This window comes from Accipiter gentilis, unplaced genomic scaffold, assembly GCF_929443795.1.
Source record: "Accipiter gentilis unplaced genomic scaffold, bAccGen1.1, whole genome shotgun sequence".
NCBI lineage: Eukaryota > Metazoa > Chordata > Aves > Accipitriformes > Accipitridae > Astur > Astur gentilis.
The window spans coordinates 1-16,223 of NW_026061108.1; the positions used below are offsets into that span (position 1 = coordinate 1).

A 16,223-nucleotide genomic window follows, 5' to 3' on the forward strand; every position below is an offset into this window, starting at 1 on the left:
GTCTCCTAGAGTCTTTTGGCCTTTTCTTATAAGGACCGGAGATCCCAGGTAGCAGCCCCAGACTTGTCTAATGAGGCTACCCTAGATGATTCTTCTCTTTTGCAGGAAGCTCTCTTCTCCGGGATCGACCCAAGACTCCTCCCAGGCGTCAATCCAGAACATTTTGACCTCTGCGTTCGGGACCGGAGATCCCATCTACCTGCCCCAGCCTCCTCCAAGTAAGTAGCTCGAGTCATTTTTCTTCTCCTGTAGAGAAATGTCTCAACTCTGACAGCCACCTGAGACTCCTCCCAGGCATCTCCCACAGTCTTCTGTCCTCTGCTTTACCTACCTAAGGGGTCAGGGTCAAACCCCAGACTCCTCCTAGGAAGCTACCGTTGAGGTTTTTTCTTTTTTTGGAGCAACCTCTGTCCTCCGGGATCCCCTGTGGTTCCTTCTAGACGTCTCCTAGCGTCTTTTGGCCTTTTCTTATAAGGGCCGGAGATCCCAGGTAGCAGCCGCAGACTTGACTAACGAGGCTACCCTAGATGATTCTTCTCTTTTGCAGGAAGCTCTCTTCTCCGGGATCAACCCAAGAGTCCTCCCAGGGGTCATCCCAGAACGTTTTGACCTCTGCGTTCGCGACCGGAGATCCCAGCTACCTGCCCCAGACTCCTCCAAGTAAGTAGCTCGAGACATTTTTGTTCCCCTGTAGAGAAATCTCTCAACTCCGACAGCCACCTGAGACTCCTCCCAGGCATCTCCCACAGTCTTCTGTCCTCTGCTTTACCTACCTAAGGGGTCAGGTAGAAGCCCCAGACTCCTCCATGCAAGCTACCGTTGAGGCTTTTTTCTTTTTTGGAGGACCCTGTGCCCTCCGGGATCCCCTGTGATTCCTTCCAGACGTCTCCTAGAGTCTTTTGGGCTTTTCTTATAAGGACTGGCGATCCCAGGTAGCAGCCCCAGACTTGACTAATGAGGCTTCCCTAGATGATTCTTCTCTTTTGCAGGAAGCTCTCTTCTCCAGGATCGACCCAAGACTCATCCCAGGCGTCATCCCAGAATGTTTTGACATCTGCGTTCGGGACCGGAGATCCCATCTACTTGCCCCAGACTCCTCCAAGTAAGTAGCTCGAGACATTTTTGTTCTCCTGTAGAGAAATCTCTCAACTCCGACAGCCACCTGAGACTCCTCCCAGGCATCTCCCACAGTCTTCTGTCCTCTGCTTTACCTACCTAAGGGGTCAGGTAGAAGCCCCAGACTCCTCCAAGGAAGCTACCGTTGAGGTTTTTTTCTGTTTTGGAGGAGCCTGTGCCCTCAGGGATCCCCTGTGATTCCTTCCAGATGTCTCCTAGAGTCTTTTGGCCTTTTCTTATAAGGGCCGGAGATCTCTGGTAGCAGCCCCAGACTTGTCTAATGAGGCTACCCTAGATGATTCTTCTCTTTTGCAGGAAGCTCTCTTCTCCGGGATCGACCCAAGACTCCTCCCAGGCGTCATCCCAGAACATTTTGACCTCTGCGTTCGGGACCGGAGATCCCAGCTACGTGCACCGGACTCCTCTAAGTAAGCAGCTCGAGTAATTTTTCTTCTCCTGTAGAGAAATGTCTCAACTCTGACAGCCACCTGAGACTCCTCCCAGGCATCTCCCACAGTCTTCTGTCCTCTGCTTTACCTACCTAAGGGGTCAGGTAGAAGCCCCAGACTCCTCCAAGGAAGCTACCGTTGAGGTTTTTTTCTGTTTTGGAGGAACCTCTGCCCTCCGGGATCCCCTGTGATTCCATCCAGACGTCTCCTAGAGTCTTTTGGCCTTTTCTTATAAGGACTGGAGATCCCAGGTAGCAGCCCCAGACTTGTCTAATGAGGCTACCCTAGATGATTCTTCTCTTTTGCAGGAAGCTCTCTTCTCCGGGATCGACCCAAGAGTCCTCCCATGCGTCATCCCAGAACGTTTTGACCTCTACGTTTAGGACGGGAGATCCCAGCTACCTGCCCCAGACTCCTCCAAGTAAGTAGCTCGAGACATTTTTGTTCTCCTGTAGAGAAATCTGTCAACTCCGACAGCCACCTGAGACTCCTCCCAGGCATCTCCCACAGTCTTCTGTCCTCTGCTTTACCTAACTAAGGGGTCAGGAAGAAGCCCCAGACTCCTCCAAGGAAGCTACCGTTGAGGTTTTTTCTTTTTTGGAGGAACCTGTGCCCTCCGGGATCCCCTGTGATTCTTCCAGACATCTCCTAGAGTCTTTTGGCCTTTCCTTATAAGGACCGGAGATCGCAGGTAGCAGCCCCAGACTTGTCTAATGAGGCTACCCTAGATGATTCTTCTGTTTTGCAGGAAGCTCTCTTCTCCAGTATTGACCCAAGACTCCTCCCAGGCGTCATCCCAGAACATTTTTACCTCTGCGTTCGCGACCGGAGATCCCAGCTACCTGCCCCAGACTCCTCCAAGTAAGTAGCTCGAGACATTTTTGTTCTCCTGTAGAGAAATCTCTCAACTCCGACAGGCACCTGAGACTCCTCCCAGGCATCTCCCACAGTCTTCTGTCCTCTGCTTTACCTACCTCAGGGGTCAGGTAGAAGCCCCAGACTCTTCCAAGGAAGCTACCGTTGAGGTTTTTTTCTTTTTTGGAGGAACCTGTGCCCTCCGGGATTCCCTGTGATTCCTTCCAGACGTCTCCTAGAGTCTTTTGGGCTTTTCTTATAAGGACCGCAGTTCCCAGGTAGCAGCCCCAGACTTGTCTAATGAGGCTACCCTAGATGATTCTTCTCTTTTGCAGGAAGCTCTCTTCTCCGGGATCGACCCAAGACTCCTTCCAGGCGTCATCCCAAAATGTTTCGACCTCTGCGTTCGGGACCGGAGATCCCAGCTACCTGCCCCAGACTCCTCCAAGTAAGTAGCTCGAGACATTTTTGTTCTCCTGTAGAGAAATCTCTCAACTCCGACAGGCACCTGAGACTCCTCCCAGGCATCTCCAACAGTCTTCTGTCCTCTGCTTTACCTACCTAAGGGGTCAGGAAGAAGCCCCAGACTCCTCCAAGGAAGCTACCGTTGAGTTTTTTTCTGTTTTGGAGGAACCTCTGCCCTCCGGGATCCCCTGTGATTCCATCCAGACGTCTCCTAGAGTCTTTTGGCCTTTTCTTATAAGGACTGGAGATCCCAGGTAGCAGCCCCAGACTTGTCTAATGAGGCTACCCTAGATGATTCTTCTGTTTTGCAGGAAGCTCTCTTCTCCGGGATCGACCCAAGAGTCCTCCCATGCGTCATCCCAGAACGTTTTGACCTCTACGTTTAGGACGGGAGATCCCAGCTACCTGCCCCAGACTCCTCCAAGTAAGTAGCTCGAGACATTTTTGTTCTCCTGTAGAGAAATCTGTCAACTCCGACAGCCACCTGAGACTCCTCCCAGGCATCTCCCACAGTCTTCTGTCCTCTGCTTTACCTAACTAAGGGGTCAGGAAGAAGCACCAGACTCCTCCAAGGAAGCTACCGTTGAGGTTTTTTCTTTTTTGGAGGAACCTGTGCCCTCCGGGATCCCCTGTGATTCTTCCAGACATCTCCTAGAGTCTTTTGGCCTTTCCTTATAAGGACCGGAGATCGCAGGTAGCAGCCCCAGACTTGTCTAATGAGGCTACCCTAGATGATTCTTCTGTTTTGCAGGAAGCTCTCTTCTCCAGTATTGACCCAAGACTCCTCCCAGGCGTCATCCCAGAACATTTTTACCTCTGCGTTCGCGACCGGAGATCCCAGCTACCTGCCCCAGACTCCTCCAAGTAAGTAGCTCGAGACATTTTTGTTCTCCTGTAGAGAAATCTCTCAACTCCGACAGGCACCTGAGACTCCTCCCAGGCATCTCCCACAGTCTTCTGTCCTCTGCTTTACCTACCTCAGGGGTCAGGTAGAAGCCCCAGACTCTTCCAAGGAAGCTACCGTTGAGGTTTTTTTCTTTTTTGGAGGAACCTGTGCCCTCCGGGATTCCCTGTGATTCCTTCCAGACGTCTCCTAGAGTCTTTTGGGCTTTTCTTATAAGGACCGCAGTTCCCAGGTAGCAGCCCCAGACTTGTCTAATGAGGCTACCCTAGATGATTCTTCTCTTTTGCAGGAAGCTCTCTTCTCCGGGATCGACCCAAGACTCCTTCCAGGCGTCATCCCAAAATGTTTCGACCTCTGCGTTCGGGACCGGAGATCCCAGCTACCTGCCCCAGACTCCTCCAAGTAAGTAGCTCGAGACATTTTTGTTCTCCTGTAGAGAAATCTCTCAACTCCGACAGGCACCTGAGACTCCTCCCAGGCATCTCCAACAGTCTTCTGTCCTCTGCTTTACCTACCTAAGGGGTCAGGAAGAAGCCCCAGACTCCTCCAAGGAAGCTACCGTTGAGTTTTTTTTCTTTTTTGGAGGAGCCTGTGCCCTCCGGGATCCCCTGTGATTCCATCCAGACGTCTCCTAGAGTCTTTTGGCCTTTTCTTATAAGGACCGGAGATCCCAGGTAGCAGCCCCAGACTTGTCTAATGAGGCTACCCTAGATGATTCTTCTCTTTTGCAGGAAGCTCTCTTCTCCGGGATCGACCCAAGACTCCTCCCAGGCGTCAATCCAGAACATTTTGACCTCTGCGTTCGGGACCGGAGATCCCATCTACCTGCCCCAGACTCCTCCAAGTAAGTAGCTCGAGTCATTTTTCTTCTCCTGTAGAGAAATGTCTCAACTCTGACAGCCACCTGAGACTCCTCCCAGGCATCTCCCACAGTCTTCTGTCCTCTGCTTTACCTACCTAAGGGGTCAGGGTCAAACCCCAGACTCCTCCTAGGAAGCTACCGTTGAGGTTTTTTCTTTTTTTGGAGCAACCTCTGTCCTCCGGGATCCCCTGTGGTTCCTTCTAGACGTCTCCTAGCGTCTTTTGGCCTTTTCTTATAAGGGCCGGAGATCCCAGGTAGCAGCCGCAGACTTGACTAACGAGGCTACCCTAGATGATTCTTCTCTTTTGCAGGAAGCTCTCTTCTCCGGGATCAACCCAAGAGTCCTCCCAGGCGTCATCCCAGAACGTTTTGACCTCTGCGTTCGCGACCGGAGATCCCAGCTACCTGCCCCAGACTCCTCCAAGTAAGTAGCTCGAGACATTTTTGTTCCCCTGTAGAGAAATCTCTCAACTCCGACAGCCACCTGAGACTCCTCCCAGGCATCTCCCACAGTCTTCTGTCCTCTGCTTTACCTACCTAAGGGGTCAGGTAGAAGCCCCAGACTCCTCCATGCAAGCTACCGTTGAGGCTTTTTTCTTTTTTGGAGGACCCTGTGCCCTCCGGGATCCCCTGTGATTCCTTCCAGACGTCTCCTAGAGTCTTTTGGGCTTTTCTTATAAGGACTGGCGATCCCAGGTAGCAGCCCCAGACTTGACTAATGAGGCTTCCCTAGATGATTCTTTTCTTTTGCAGGAAGCTCTCTTCTCCAGGATCGACCCAAGACTCATCCCAGGCGTCATCCCAGAATGTTTTGACATCTGCGTTCGGGACCGGAGATCCCATCTACTTGCCCCAGACTCCTCCAAGTAAGTAGCTCGAGACATTTTTGTTCTCCTGTAGAGAAATCTCTCAACTCCGACAGCCACCTGAGACTCCTCCCAGGCATCTCCCACAGTCTTCTGTCCTCTGCTTTACCTACCTAAGGGGTCAGGTAGAAGCCCCAGACTCCTCCAAGGAAGCTACCGTTGAGGTTTTTTTCTGTTTTGGAGGAGCCTGTGCCCTCAGGGATCCCCTGTGATTCCTTCCAGATGTCTCCTAGAGTCTTTTGGCCTTTTCTTATAAGGGCCGGAGATCTCTGGTAGCAGCCCCAGACTTGTCTAATGAGGCTACCCTAGATGATTCTTCTCTTTTGCAGGAAGCTCTCTTCTCCGGGATCGACCCAAGACTCCTCCCAGGCGTCATCCCAGAACATTTTGACCTCTGCGTTCGGGACCGGAGATCCCAGCTACGTGCACCGGACTCCTCTAAGTAAGCAGCTCGAGTAATTTTTCTTCTCCTGTAGAGAAATGTCTCAACTCTGACAGCCACCTGAGACTCCTCCCAGGCATCTCCCACAGTCTTCTGTCCTCTGCTTTACCTACCTAAGGGGTCAGGTAGAAGCCCCAGACTCCTCCAAGGAAGCTACCGTTGAGGTTTTTTTCTTTTTTGGAGGAACCTCTGTCCTCCGGGATCCCCTGTGATTCCATCCAGACGTCTCCTAGAGTCTTTTGGCCTTTTCTTATAAGGACTGGAGATCCCAGGTAGCAGCCCCAGACTTGTCTAATGAGGCTACCCTAGATGATTCTTCTGTTTTGCAGGAAGCTCTCTTCTCCGGGATCGACCCAAGAGTCCTCCCATGCGTCATCCCAGAACGTTTTGACCTCTACGTTTAGGACGGGAGATCCCAGCTACCTGCCCCAGACTCCTCCAAGTAAGTAGCTCGAGACATTTTTGTTCTCCTGTAGAGAAATCTGTCAACTCCGACAGCCACCTGAGACTCCTCCCAGGCATCTCCCACAGTCTTCTGTCCTCTGCTTTACCTAACTAAGGGGTCAGGAAGAAGCACCAGACTCCTCCAAGGAAGCTACCGTTGAGGTTTTTTCTTTTTTGGAGGAACCTGTGCCCTCCGGGATCCCCTGTGATTCTTCCAGACATCTCCTAGAGTCTTTTGGCCTTTCCTTATAAGGACCGGAGATCCCAGGTAGCAGCCCCAGACTTGTCTAATGAGGCTACCCTAGATGATTCTTCTCTTTTGCAGGAAGCTCTCTTCTCCGGGATCGACCCAAGACTCCTTCCAGGCGTCATCCCAAAATGTTTCGACCTCTGCGTTCGGGACCGGAGATCCCAGCTACCTGCCCCAGACTCCTCCAAGTAAGTAGCTCGAGACATTTTTGTTCTCCTGTAGAGAAATCTGTCAACTCCGACAGGCACCTGAGACTCCTTCCAGGCATCTCCCACAGTCTTCTGTCCTCTGCTTCACCTACCTAAGGGGTCAGGTAGAAGCCCCAGACTCCTCCAAGGAAGCTACCGTTGAGGTTTTTTCTTTTTTGGAGGAGCCTGTGCCCTCCGGGATCCCCTGTGATTCCTTCCAGACGTCTCCTAGGGTCTTTTGGGCTTTTCTTATAAGGACAGGAGATCGCAGGTAGCAGCCCCACACTTGTCTAATGAGGCTACCCTAGATGATTCTTTTCTTTTGCAGGAAGCTCTCTTCTCCGGGATCGACCCAAGACTCCTCCCAGGCGTCATCCCAGAACGTTTTGACATCTGTGTTCGGGACCGGAGATCCCAGCTACCTGCCCCAGACTCCTCCAAGTAGCTCGAGACATTTTTGTTCTCCTGTAGAGAAATCTCTCAACTCCGACAGGCACCTGAGACTCCTCCCAGGCATCTCCCACAGTCTTCTGTCCTCTGCTTTACCTACCTAAGGGGTCAGGTAGAAGCCCCAGACGCCTCCATGCAAGCTACCGTTGAGGCTTTTTTCTTTTTTGGAGGAACCTCTGCCCTCCGGGATCCCCTGTGATTCCTTCCAGATGTCTCCTAGAGTCTTTTGGGCTTTTCTTATAAGGACCGGAGATCGCAGGTAGCAGCCCCAGACTTGTCTAATGAGGCTACCCTAGATGATTCTTCTCTTTTGCAGGAAGCTCTCTTCTCCGGGATCGACCCAAGACTCCTCCCAGGCGTCATCCCAGAATGTTTTGACCTCTGCTTTCGGGACCGGAGATCCCAGGTACCTGCCCCAGACTCCTCCAAGTAAGCAGCTCGAGACATTTTTGTTCTCCTGTAGAGAAATCTGTCAACTCCAACAGCCACCTGAGACTCCTCCCAGGCATCTCCCACAGTCTTCTGTCCTCTGCTTTACCTACCTAAGGGGTCAGGTAGAAGCCCCAGACTCCTCCAAGGAAGCTACCGTTGAGGTTTTTTCTTTTTTGGAGGAGCCTGTGCCCTCCGGGATCCCCTGTGATTCCTTCCAGACGTCTCCTAGAGTCTTTTGGGCTTTTCTTATAAGGACTGGCGATCCCAGGTAGCAGCCCGAGACTTGACTAATGAGGCTTCCCTAGATGATTCTTCTCTTTTGCAGGAAGCTCTCTTCTCCAGGATCGACCCAAGACTCATCCCAGGCGTCATCCCAGAATGTTTTGACCTCTGCGTTCGGGACCGGAGATCCCATCTACTTGCCCCAGAATCCTCCAAGTAAGTAGCTCGAGACATTTTTGTTCTCCTGTAGAGAAATCTCTCAACTCCGACAGCCACCTGAGACTCCTCCCAGGCATCTCCCACAGTCTTCTGTCTTCTGCTTTACCTACCTAAGGGGTCAGGTAGAAGCGCCAGACTCCTCCAAGGAAGCTACCGTTGAGGATTTTTTCTTTTTTTTGGAGTAGCCTCTGACCTCCGGGATTCCCTGTGATTCCTTCCAGACGTCTCCTAGCGTCTTTTGGCCTTTTCTTATAAGGACTGGAGATCCCAGGTAGCAGCCCCAGACTTGTCTAATGAGGCTACCCTAGATGATTCTTCTCTTTTGCAGGAAGCTCTCTTCTCCGGGATCGACCCAAGAGTCCTCCCAGGCGTCATCCCAGAACGTTTTGACCTCTGCTTTCGGGACCGGAGATCCCAGCTACCTGCCCCAGACTCCTCCAAGTAAGTAGCTCGAGACATTTTTGTTCTCCTGTAGAGAAATATGTCAACTCCGACAGGCACCTGAGACTCCTTCCAGGCATCTCCCACAGTCTTCTGTCCTCCGCTTCACCTACCTAAGGGGTCAGGTAGAAGGCCCAGACTCCTCCAAGGAAGCTACCGTTGAGGTTTTTTCTTTTTTGGAGGAGCCTGTGCCCTCCGGGATCCCCTGTGATTCCTTCCAGACGTCTCCTAGGGTCTTTTGGGCTTTTCTTATAAGGACAGGAGATCGCAGGTAGCAGCCCCACACTTGTCTAATGAGGCTACCCTAGATGATTCTTTTCTTTTGCAGGAAGCTCTCTTCTCCGGGATCGACCCAAGACTCCTCCCAGGCGTCATCCCAGAACGTTTTGACATCTGTGTTCGGGACCGGAGATCCCAGCTACCTGCCCCAGACTCCTCCAAGTAAGTAGCTCGAGACATTTTTGTTCTCCTGTAGAGAAATCTCTCAACTCCGACAGGCACCTGAGACTCTTCCCAGGCATCTCCCACAGTCTTCTGTCCTCTGCTTTACCTACCTAAGGGGTCAGGTAGAAGCCCCAGACGCCACCATGCAAGCTACCGTTGAGGCTTTTTTCTTTTTTGGAGGAACCTCTGCCCTCCGGGATCCCCTGTGATTCCTTCCAGATGTCTCCTAGAGTCTTTTGGCCTTTTCTTATAAGGACCGGAGATCCCAGGTAGCAGCCCCAGACTTGTCTAATGAGGCTACCCTAGATGATTCTTCTCTTTTGCAGGAAGCTCTCTTCTCCGGGATCGACCCAAGACTCCTCCCAGGCGTCATCCCAGAACAATTTTACCTCTGCGTTCGCGACCGGAGATCCCAGCTACCTGCCCCAGACTCCTCCAGGTAAGTAGCTCGAGACATTTTTGTTCTCCTGTAGAGAAATCTCTCAACTCCGACAGCCACCTGAGACTCCTCCCAGGCATCTCCCACAGTCTTCTGTCCTCTGCTTTACCTACCTAAGGGGTCAGGTAGAAGCCCCAGACTCCTCCTAGGAAGCTACCATTGAGGTTTTTTCTTTTTTGGAGGAGCCTGTGCCCTCCGGGATCACCTGTGATTCCTTCCAGACGTCTCCTAGAGTCTTTTGGGCTTTTCTTATCAGGACTGGCGATCCCAGGTAGCAGCCCCAGACTTGACTAATGAGGCTTCCCTAGATGATTCTTCTCTTTTGCAGGAAGCTCTCTTCTCCAGGATCGACCCAAGACTCATCCCAGGCTTCATCCCAGAATGTTTTGACCTCTGCGTTCGGGACCGGAGATCCCATCTACTTGCCCCAGACACCTCCAAGTAAGCAGCTCGAGACATTTTTGTTCTCCTGTAGAGAAATCTCTCGACTCCGACAGCCACCTGAGACTCCTCCCAGGCATCTCCCACAGTGTTCTGTCCTCTGCTTTACCTACCTAAGGGGTCAGGTAGAAGCCCCAGACTCCTCCTAGGAAGCTACCGTTGAGGTTTTTTCTTTTTTGGAGGAGCCTGTGCCCTCCGGGATCCCCTGTGATTCCTTCCAGACGTCTCCTAGAGTCTTTTGTCCTTTTCTTAAAAGGACCGGAGATCCCAGGTAGCAGCCCCAGACTTGTCTAATGAGGCTACCCTAGATGATTCTTCTCTTTTGCAGGAAGCTCTCTTCTCCGGGATCGACCCAAGACTCCTCCCAGGCATCATCCCAGAACGTTTTGACCTCTGCGTTCGGGACCGGAGATCCCAGCTACCTGCCCCAGAGTCCTCCGAGTAAGCAGCTCGAGACATTTTTGTTCTCCTGTAGAGAAATCTCTCAACTCCGACAGGCACCTGAGACTCCTCCCAGGCATCTCCCACAGTCTTCTGTCCTCTGCTTTACCTACCTAAGGGGTCAGGTAGAAGCCCCAGACTCCTCCAAGGAAGCTACCGTTGAGGTTTTTTCTTTTTTGGAGGAGCCTGTGCCCTCCGGGATCCCCTGTGATTCCTTCCAGACGTCTCCTAGAGTCTTTTGGGCTTTTCTTATAAGGACTGGCGATCCCAGGTAGCAGCCCCAGACTTGACTAATGAGGCTTCCCTAGATGATTCTTCTCTTTTGCAGGAAGCTCTCTTCTCCAGGATCGACCCAAGACTCATCCCAGGCGTCATCCCAGAATGTTTTGACCTCTGCGTTCGGGACCGGAGATCCCATCTACTTGCCCCAGACTCCTCCAAGTAAGTAGCTCGAGACATTTTTGTTCTCCTGTAGAGAAATCTCTCAACTCCGACAGGCACCTGAGACTCCTCCCAGGCATCTCCCACAGTGTTCTGTCCTCTGCTTTACCTACCTAAGGGGTCAGGTAGAAGCCCCAGACTCCTCCAAGGAAGCTACCGTTGATGTTTTTTTCTTTTTTGGAGGAAGCTCTGCCCTCCGGGATCCCCTGTGATTCCTTCCAGATGTCTCCTAGAGTCTTTTGGCCTTTTCTTAAAAGGACCGGAGATCCCAGGTAGCAGCCCCAGACTTGTCTAATGAGGCTACCCTAGATGATTCTTTTCTTTTGCAGGAATCTCTCTTCTCCGGGATCGACCCAAGACTCCTCCCTGGCGTCATCCCAGAATGTTTTGACATCTGCGTTCGGGACCGGAGATCCCAGCTACCTGCCGCAGACTCCTCCAAGTAAGTAGCTCGAGACATTTTTGTTCTCCTGTAGAGAAATCTCTCAACTCCGACAGCCAGCTGAGACTCCTCCCAGGCATCTCCCACAGTCTTCTGTCCTCTGCTTTACCTACCTAAGGGGTCAGGTAGAAGCCCCAGACTCCTCCAAGGAAGCTACCGTTGAGGTTTTTTTCTTTTTTTGGAGGAGCCTCTGACCTCCGGGATCCCCTGTGATTCCTTCCAGACGTCTCCTAGCATCTTTTGACCTTTTCTTATAAGGACCGGAGATCCCAGGTAGCAGCCCCACACTTGTCTAATGAGGCTACCCTAGATGATTCTTCTCTTTTGCAGGAAGCTCTCTTCTCCGGGATCGACCCAAGACTCCTCCCATGCGTCATCCCAGAACGTTTTGACCTCTGCTTTTGGGACCGGAGATCCCAGCTACCTGCCCCAGACTCCTCCAAGTAAGCAGCTCGAGACATTTTTGTTCTCCTGTAGAGAAATCTCTCAACTCCGACAGGCACCTGAGACTCCTCCCAGGCATCTCCCACAGTCTTCTGTCCTCTGCTTTACCTACGTAAGGGGTCAGGTAGAAGCCCCAGACTCCTCCAAGGAAGCTATCGTTGAGGTTTTTTTCTTTTTTGGAGGAAGCTCTGCCCTCCGGGATCCCCTGTGATTCCTTCCAGATGTCTCCTAGAGTCTTTTGGCCTTTTCTTATAAGGACCGGAGATCCCAGGTAGCAGCCCCAGACTTGTCTAATGAGGCTACCCTAGATGATTCTTTTCTTTTGCAGGAATCTCTCTTCTCCAGGATCGACCCAAGACTCCTCCCAGGCGTCATCCCCGAATGTTTTGACCTCTGCTTTCGGGACCGGAGATCCCAGCTACCTGCCCCAGACTCCTCCAAGTAAGTAGCTCGAGACATTTTTGTTCTCCTGTAGAGAAATCTCTCGACTCCGACAGCCACCTGAGACTCCTCCCAGGCATCTCCCACAGTCTTCTGTCCTCTGCTTTACCTACCTAAGGGGTCAGGTAGAAGCGCCAGACTCCTCCAAGGAAGCTACCGTTGAGGTTTTTTTCTTTTTTTGGAGGAGCCTCTGACCTCCGGGATCCCCTGTGATTCCTTCCAGACGTCTCCTAGAGTCTTTTGGCCTTTTCTTATAAGGACCGGAGATCCCAGTTAGCAGCCCCAGACTTGTCTAATGAGGCTACCCTAGATAATTCTTCTCTTTTGCAGGAAGCTCTCTTCTCCGGGATCGACCCAAGACTCCTCCCAGGCGTCATCCCAGAATGTTTTGACCTCTGCGTTCGGGACCGGAGATCCCAGCTACCTGCCCCAGACTCCTCCAAGTAAGTAGCTCGAGACATTTTTGTTCTCCTGTAGAGAAATCTCTCGACTCCGACAGCCACCTGAGACTCCTCCCAGGCATCTCCCACAGTCTTCTGTCCTCTGCTTTACCTACCTAAGGGGTCAGGTAGAAGCCCCAGACTCGTCCTAGGAAGGTACCGTTGAGGTTTTTTCTTTTTTGGAGGAGCCTGTGCCCTCCGGGATTCCCTGTGAATCCTTCCAGACGTCTCCTAGCGTCTTTTGGCCTTTTCTTATGAGGACCGGAGATCCCAGGTAGCAGCCCCAGACTTGACTAACGAGGCTACCCTAGATCATTCTTCTCTTTTGCAGGAAGCTCTCCTCCAGGATCGACCTGAGAGTCCTCCCAGGCATCTCCCAGAATCTTTTCGCGTCTGCTTTTCAGACCTTAGATCCTAAGAAAAGATACCTATGAAGAGGCCAAAAGGCTCTGGAGATGCCTGGGAGGAGACACAGGTGGATCCCAAAGGGGCGAGCTTGCTCCAAAAAAGAAAAATCTCAAGGGTAGTTTCCTTTTAGGAGTCTGGGGCTGCTACCTGAGATCTTGCACGAGCAGCAGGCAGTAACCTAGCCAAAACGGAGCGGAGGAGGCCTGACAAGTGGTCCTGCTCAGTGCTGCAGAGGAAGGCAAAAACTCCTGGGGCCCAGTGCCAATCTGCGCCAGGGTAAAATTCCTTCCTGACCCCAGAGCTGGCAATCGGCTATTCCCTGAGCACGTGTGAGCAAGACCTGCCTCCTGGTCCCGCAGGCCGGTCAGGCCCCCCAGAGGATGCCCAAGCCCTGTTCTCCCTGAACCTGGAGCCATCTTGGGGCTTCCAAGAGTGGCCAAGTGCCCCCGGCCTGATTGACCTTGGGGGCAAGAATCCTTCCCGCGCCTTTGGGCCACCAGCGGGTGCTCCAAAGCACTGGGAGCCCTGGCAACATCTCTGCATCCCACTTCTTACGGCTGCTGCCACTGGTTCCGCAGGGAGTGAGGACGGCGAGCTCTGCAGTGCTCCTCAAGAAGACATTCCCTTGGTCTTGCCACAGCTCTCCATGCAAACAAGCCTGATGGCCTCGGGCACCTCCAGGGCTTGGTGGTTCTTCATGTCTCTAGCAGCCTGGTCCAGCCTCTGGTCTTCCTCCCTCAGCACTGGGCAAGGAATTCCAGCGGCTCCTCACGGACTTCCTCTGGGATGTGTCTGGGCCGCCTGCCAGGCAGACTGGCAGTGGGACAGGGGAGGCTGCCCCTTTTATAGTGCCCTGGGGCATTGTGACTGCTGCGTTGCCGGGTGGTGGCACTGTGACACGGGGTGGGGTGTGAGGGGGCCTCCTGTGCGCAGCGCTGCCTGCCGCCCCTCGGCCCAGCATCCTTGGGAGGAAGGCCTTTGGGGTGCCGGCCCCGCGGGCTGTGTGGCGTTACTGAGTCCAGAATTTTGGCAGAAAATAAACTGCCATGCATTCCAGCTTATCCTCAGATGTCAGAGGGGCTGGGGACGGCTAGGTTTAATTTCTTTCTGAGCGATGTCCAATTCGACGCTCTAAGGGCGGTCGCGTTCAATATGCTGAGCTATCACAATGAGGGATGCCCTTAATAGCGCACTGTACTCTCGGCTTAGCTGCGTTCAATGCACGAGAATGACCAGACTTAGGGAGTTTGGTTGCACGAACGAACTATCACGACTAGATTAATGAGCAGCGCAGTTTATTAAAGCAACGGTACAGGTGCTTTTGGATTGCCTGTGATAAATAGACTGTCTGCAAAGCACGTGCAGGTGGCATTACAGTCGCTTATAAGCGCATGAAATGATGAAAGAAAAGAGCTCTGAAGAATTCTAAGTTAGAATTCTAATTCTAATTAGAATTCTAATTCTAATTCATTTCTGTTGTAGGCACCCGTTGCTTTGGCTCCAACCACCCCTGAGAGCGCGGCAGAGCCCCTGGTGCACCCAGAAGAGCTGGCAAACCTGTCAGAGGAAAGACGGTAAAACGAGCTCGCTTTGGTTAAAATCAGAACCGACTCCAGTGGGTCGTGCCTTTCCCTACCTCATACCGCTGTGGGATGAAAAGGTTTGCAGGCTCTCCCCAGGACAAGGAGAAAAAGAAAAAACGAAAGAGAAAACAGGTCTGGGGAGAGAAGAGTGACAGACACGCAGAAAAGAGGAGGAGGAAGAGAGAAAACGTTTTTGGGGACGGACCGGTGAAAAGATGCAGGAAGGTCCAGCAGTTCAGGAAGCCCAGGTGTGTACCAGGCTCTGCTGCCCATCTTTCCCAACTCTCAGCGCTGCTGCAAGTCAGTCCGACCTGCTGGCAAGGGACGGTGCTGCGCGGGGCTTGGAAATAACTCCATGGCCGCTCCCCAGGGGCTCCCCATCGAGCCCTGCTGCGTGGCACAGGGGCCCTGTGCATCTGTGCATGCATGCAGGTCTCTAAGGGCATTTCCCGTGGGCATAAGGCGCCAGAGCCGTCCCCTGGTTGATGCCAGCCATAGCTCTCTCTTCTGGGCTATGAACAATTCCTCGTCAATGGTGTTCCCTAAAGAAAGGGGAAGCGAGTCATGCCTATTCCTGCCTTCATGGGTTTATCAGTGCTCCCTGACTCTGTCGTTGTAGGTGCCGTTTCCCTGTTACTGGCTGAAGCCCTGTGACTCCCAGGCCCGCCCCCCGCCGCAGTTGATGTTTGCAATAAAAGGATCTTTTCTCTCTTCTGAGTGTGTCTGCCATACGATATTCTGGAGTAGGTAGATGGGGTTTTGTGATGAGTCCTTGGGGAGGAGTCTGGGATCTTGCCTTGTCCCAGCATCCTTTCCCGCAGGCATCAGGGCTGAGTTCAGGTGCTTTAGGAGTGAAACCAAAGCACGGACTCACACAGGAGGGTGGAGGTTGGAAGGGACCTGTAGAGTTCCTCTGGTCCAACCCGCCTGCTCAAGCAGGCTCACCTAGAGCAGGTTGCCCGGGACAATGTGCCCTTGGGTTTTGAACATCACCAAGGTCAGAGACTCTGCAAACTCCCTGGGCCACCTGTGCCAGCATTTGACCACCCGGACAGGAAAAAGTTGTTTTCTCATGTGCAGCTGGAGCATATCATGTGTTTTAATTTGTGCCTGTTGCCGCTGGTGCTCTCACTGGGCACTCTTGAGAAGAGCCTGGCTCCCTCATCTTCATTCCCTCCCAGCAGGGATAGATAGATGATAGATTGATAGATCGATAGATAGATAGATAAGAAACCCCCCGGCTTTCTCTTCTCCCCACGGCAGTGTGCCAGCTTAAAAGCACCAGGGCAAAGTCGGCTTCCTTGAGGCTCCTTGTTTTGCAGGTGACCTGGAGACGTGGAGGTGCGTGAGGTTCCCCTGCCAAGAGAGGCAGAGGGCTGGAGGGCACAGCTGGACTCCTGCTCCTGCAACAGCAGGGACTCGCTGGCCAGAAGTGGCCCCAAGGACCCCGGCAAGGGGCTGTGCTCAGTGCTGCAGAGGAAGGGGAAACTCCCCCCGGGAGCTGTGCCAATCTGCCCCGGGGGAAAAAACTCCTTCCTGAGCCCAGCCCTGGTGCCCCGAGCAGGGTCCGGGGAGCTCCTGCGGGGGAGCGCGTTTGGGGTCGGCAGCCAGGGACCTTTTCCAGCCTGTTTGGTGCAAAGGCACGGGTGGGCAT

The 16,223-nt window shown here is 52.8% G+C and overlaps 1 protein-coding gene across 1 annotated transcript; it reads left to right on the plus strand.

The window, feature by feature from the left end:
• Positions 1–173: 173 nt before the first annotated feature.
• Positions 174–15,271, plus strand: LOC126037459 (uncharacterized). The gene is made up of 16 exons (XM_049797773.1): positions 174–218; positions 990–1,102; positions 1,874–1,986; positions 4,079–4,191; positions 5,847–5,959; positions 6,289–6,401; positions 6,729–6,841; positions 7,170–7,282; positions 7,608–7,720; positions 8,029–8,161; positions 8,493–8,605; positions 9,376–9,488; positions 10,258–10,370; positions 14,469–14,560; positions 14,647–14,817; positions 15,189–15,271. The coding sequence occupies exons 4-15, from the start codon at positions 4,132–4,134 to the stop codon at positions 14,778–14,780; spliced, it is 1,323 nt and encodes a 440-aa protein (XP_049653730.1). The 5' UTR covers positions 174–218; positions 990–1,102; positions 1,874–1,986; positions 4,079–4,131; the 3' UTR covers positions 14,781–14,817; positions 15,189–15,271.
• Positions 15,272–16,223: the final 952 nt, after the last annotated feature.

Coding starts and splice junctions, on each gene's coding strand:
- LOC126037459 (XM_049797773.1), top strand. CDS start 4,132: ATGTTTCGACCTCTGCGTTCGGGACCGGAGATCCCAGCTACCTGCCCC. Junction 6,842..7,169: donor CCTGCCCCAGACTCCTCCAA/GTAAGTAGCTCG, acceptor TTTCTTTTGCAG/GAAGCTCTCTTCTCCGGGAT. Junction 14,561..14,646: donor AACCTGTCAGAGGAAAGACG/GTAAAACGAGCT, acceptor TGGGATGAAAAG/GTTTGCAGGCTCTCCCCAGG.